We start from the raw sequence: 5,086 nt of genomic DNA, 5'->3' as shown, positions 1-5,086 counted from the left end.
CCTTGAGTTTATTAATGCATTTTTAACAATAATGAACAATGACCATATTGGCTATGCATTAATTCTTTTTGGTTCTCTCAATTTTAATCCTTTCTTTCTTTGAGGGGGAGGGAGGGTGGAAAGAAGCAGTAGGATGATGATTCAAGTAATTCTAAAGTGAGTGGAAATGGAAAAGAAGAGAAATGATTATCAGCTGGATAAAGAAAAATTAAATCTTTATGAAATTGCCACCTTATCTCTGTAAATGATACATTTGATGACTTACCTTTTAAGAGGCAATATTTATTTTAAAATTCAGATTGTATCTATTTCTACTTAGTACAATATTAAAAAAAAAATTAACTCCTCTTTAAGATCTGATACATGTAAACAGCAGACGTTCTTATTCCTGTGCCAGTTAGTGAGTCATAACGGTTTGAAGGAACCATTCCATTCTGAGACATCATTTGTCCCTTTTGTTAGATAGTTGTGCTAGTGCTCATTCTGGCAGAGAAACGAGAAAGTCCTGCAGCTACGATTTTTCAACATCTGAAGGAGGTACAGTTTTTAAATACATCACAAATTACACTTAACAGACATATACTTATAACACTTGTTTTAAATTTTTAACTTCTAGCAAAAATTTTGTAACAACTTGCAAGGACTTGAATTGCAGAAATGTAGGGAATCTATTTTCTTTTAATACAGTTACATCAAAATACTGGGGTGGGGGGAATCATTGTCGAGTTTGCAGTCTAGAGTTACCCACAGAATAAAATATGCACCTCTTTACTTCCAGTGGAAGAGTTCTACAAAGTTTTCTATGATATGCATATTCAGAGATTGAATTATTTTTCTGTTTTGTCCCCTGTCGCAGCTTTTTCTAGACTTTCTTCATATTTCCTTTTTCTAGACTGGTGGAACCTTTCTAAATTCAAAAACTTTTCAGTGTCATTGATTTGACTTTTTATAAAGAAGTTATGAGAATCACAATTCTGATCTTCCTTGCTGAGTAAACTTTCACTTGAGACTGGTGTGTCTGCATTGGAAGCCAGATGGAAAAGCTTCTGCTGGTGGCAAGATACAGAAACTCCTGCTTTGACCTAAGAGAATAAAATGTAGTATTATAAATGCATTAGACTCAGAATAACTTGATGTATCTAGAGATCCAGTGCAAATTACTGAATTTTGAAGATTAGCAAGTAAGGAGGAAACAGACATGATTAACAGTGAGGATAATGCATTGCAAAACTAATTTCATTTAATTTGACAAGCATAGTTTGGTTTTAATTTATTCTGCTTCATAATGTCTTAGTAAATGTACTGTATTCTATAAAAATAATGAAGTCTTAATTTGAGACTTAAATACAGAATATTCTCTGAGAATTGGGGAGAGACTGCCAATTTTGGATTAAGTATGCAGTTTAGCAAAGTATTTGCTAATGTACATTATGCCAGTTGGAGATATTTTTATGTAGTGGTCCCTGTCACAATTTAAAAATACTCTTCATTCTTCAGCTGACAGTCAGTGAGAAAAAATGGGCCTCATGTTGTTAAGAGCTCTTTTTGCTCTTCCTTTAGTTTTTTGGATGGTTGTGTTTACCATTTGGTAGAGACACAATCACATCTGATCGACTCAAGAATGTACAGTGTTTTCTGCATTCAGCACTGACAGATGATAAAGTAAGTGATCAAAGTTATATCTTCAGACAATGTAGGTATCTTTAATAAACCTTTTCACTTTCCCCTAAGAAAAAAAACCTGCAAGAATTTTTAAAATAAGTTATTTGCTCCCTTGAATTATGCACTCCATTCTGCCTTCTACCAAAACAAAACAATGGTAAACCCTAAGGGTACATTTAATAGAAGTAAAGCTGCACTATACATTTTTCTTTTAGATTTTAGCGTTTGTTTTCTCCCTTCCGAGGACTGCCACTCCTAATGGAGTAGGAAAGTGGAATCAGCCATTAGAAACTTGGCATTTTTCCCAATATACTACTTGTGTTCAAACTGCTTACTTTGTTTTAAAATAACATAGAATGGAAATAGTGTCCTAGTTACTGTGGTTGTGGATAATTACTAGAGTAAACCAACTCTTTGCACAGCACACATTAAGTGTTACAAACCTGTAGCTGGTTTGGTGTAGGGACATTTTATTGGTCCACAGCTCACCTTTCAGACAAAATATAATGAATTAACAAATCATTTAACTGCTTGCCAGATTATTACTGCGCCACACTGAGTGGTAGTTTGAAACTCCATTTCCAAGAACTGCAGTTCTGCTATGTGAGTCCTTGACATATGGGGTCTCAAGGAGTTGGCTTCATGCACATGTTGTCCATCTGACTGAAGGTGTATCTAGCACTTTTTGACTATATATTAGGGTGACTTTTCAGTTACAGGCAGAGGGAGTATCTCTTGAAGCTGTAAGGGCACTGACTCCACACCACTTGTTAAAATAATTATGAAAAATAAAAATACATATCTAAGGCCTAACCTCCTATAAGACCCATTATCTCTCATTCTTGTGTTTTTATAACCATTTTTGCATTTAAAAAGGAATATTGTGAGTATGTTTCAACTGTACACTAAAATAAGAGTAATTTATGTCAGAGTATGGAAAAATATAATAGTTATTTCTTTTATGGCCAAATGCTGCTCCACACTTCTATCTCTAGTAAGATCCAAAATGTAACAAAACTGTTGCAGTTTCACTATGTGGGCTGCCATGCAGAGAGACTGCGTTATATGTAAGACAATGAATGGTGGATCTGGCTCTTCTCCACAGGCCTGAAGGACTGTAGGCAAACTGTCCATTGCCAATGCTTCCACCAGCCAGAATTCCCATTTAGGTTGTGCATGGAACTATACCTGCACCTTCATGTTAGACTGGCAGGAGGAGAATTGTTTTTGCACTTGGCATTGCTAGTAAGGTTCCCATGTGCAAGGCCATTTACTAGGGTTTTAGTCCAAGAGGGACCAGCATTTGAGCCCTGGAAAATAAATTGCAGTAGGTAGTATGTGTAGAAGCTCATACATTTAATACAGATATGTTACAGTGTGTTTGAAATATTGGATGGCTGTGTGAATCCCATCCACTGGATTTAAAATTTGTATCATTTAGGTTTTTAAATGTTAAAGGATCAGAAATGCTTTAAAACTGCAGATTTCTGTACCTGGGTTGATTGATTCTAATGAGTGTCATGCATTGCTGTGTCAGTCTTAGTGACAAATAGAACAAATGCTATTAAGCTCAACAGGAACTTGTTATTGATAGAAGCTGTCATTAAGAGAATGTTAATGTTACGCATTTAAGCACTCAGGTCAGGAAATGAGTTAAGGATGCACATATGCACTCTGATTGCAAGCACAGTGTATGGATGCTTAATACATTGTTCTATACAATTCCTCGATTTTTCCCCCTTCCCCCCATAATCTTAGGTGCACTTGTGTAGTATCTTGTACTATTTTTGTCATTTGTATATATTTATTCTATTTTCCATGTTATGGTGGTCCAGGTCATCCTTGACTTAGACTTTTATATGGTACATTCTTGCTTGTCTTATCCAAATACATGGCTTATTTAGTCAGCAGCCATATCTTATACAGTTTTTTTCAACCACTACACATACATCCTTGCATATAATTCGTGAGGGTCAGGTAGTTATGAAATATATGTTAGCTATGAAATATCTCAAGTATCCCAGCAAATTTTCTCTATTGCTGTTGCACCTAATTTGCAGTATGCTTTGTGAAAATGGCACTATGATGTATCTACTTCTGATAGAAATGACTACTGTACTATGTCTGGTACACACAGTACTACAAGATACCACACGTATATCTAAGGCCTAGTCTACACTTGAAGCGCTATAGCGCATCTGAAGAATACGCTCTATGCCAATTGGAGAGATCTCTCCCATCAGCATAATAAAACCACCTCCGTGAGAGGCAGTAACTGTGTCGGCAGGAAAAGCTCTCCACTGACATAGCGCTGTGCACACCAGTGCTTCGGTTGGTGTAATTTATGTCATTTGCGGGGCGGCTTATTTACATGAGTGACATAAGTTATACCGACGTAAGTGGTAGCGTGTGTAAGCCCTAAAGTTGTAGAAAAGCTGTATGTATTGTATCTGAGAAAGTCTAATTAAATGATCATATATTATTATGATGCATAGGTACAAGGGCCAGAATTAAGGTTTTTACCTTGTAATTTCCTGGTTTATGACTGTTTATCCAACTTTAACAGCCTCTATTTTTTCTAGGTTTGCTTTATTTAAAAAAAAAAAATCTATATTGCAGAAATGACTTCACATCACCAGAGTGTCTGATCCCATGCACCTTAGGAGGTCTTCAGGAGAGAGCTCTTCTCCCTGTAAACCTTAGTTGTGCAGCTTTTTACCTGTCAAGATGCAGCGAATGAGACATGTCGCATAATTTATGAATTGGAGCAGGAAATGTTTCAGAATTAAAGGGCTCAACTAACAACAACAACAACAAAAAAAAAAAACCCTAGCTTTCCTTTTTTTTCCAGACTAATGTATTTAGTTTGTGCTAGAATACAATTTATTCAGCGTGCTGTAGCACATAATTAGTACAGTATGATATGATAACAGTATAAGTTGTTAGTGATCAAGACAACTCTTAACTATTTTTAATCCTCCAGCTCCCCTTCTTTATGCCCATAAAACTTTATGCCCATAAAAGTTAGTCTTGAGGAAATAACTTATTACAACTGTAATACCAAAACGAATGGGAAGAGGCAGAAGCAAAATCCCAGACTGGGGCTTTATAGATTCAACACTTTGAAATGCACCTGAAGTCATAAGTCAGCAAGATACACTAGTTATGTCTCACATATGTCTAATCCACAAAGGCAAGCGGCTACGTTCTCCCCCAGGTGAAGTCTTTGCTTGGCTTTCATGAATAGCCCTAGGTAGAGCACAGTTCAGTAGTGTAGACTGGAAGTGACAAAAGTGGGTATACATGCAGTCAGAAGTGTGTATATTAAAATAAAAACTGCAACCTCTTGTCTTGCTGTAGCTAAGACATGTTGGTCTACTATTTTAACTAAGGGCAGATATAGCATGTCCACTGTTTAAAAGGA

General features: G+C 36.1%; 1 protein-coding gene across 1 annotated transcript in view; it reads right to left on the bottom strand.

The window, feature by feature from the left end:
* Window positions 1-63: 63 nt before the first annotated feature.
* The window catches only part of CCDC73 (coiled-coil domain containing 73), a 140,459-nt gene continuing 135,436 nt past the window's right edge, over window positions 64-5,086 (bottom strand). The window contains exon 17 of the mRNA XM_078853444.1: window positions 64-1,082. Within this exon, the coding sequence (XP_078709570.1) occupies window positions 828-1,082 (255 nt within the window). The 3' untranslated portion in view covers window positions 64-827. The remainder of the gene's footprint in view (window positions 1,083-5,086) is intronic.

This window comes from Lepidochelys kempii, chromosome 6, assembly GCF_965140285.1.
Source record: "Lepidochelys kempii isolate rLepKem1 chromosome 6, rLepKem1.hap1, whole genome shotgun sequence".
In the NCBI taxonomy this organism is placed as follows: Eukaryota; Metazoa; Chordata; order Testudines; family Cheloniidae; genus Lepidochelys; species Lepidochelys kempii.
Note: the sequence above shows the minus strand (reverse complement) of the source record. Positions and strands in the feature narration are given on the sequence as shown.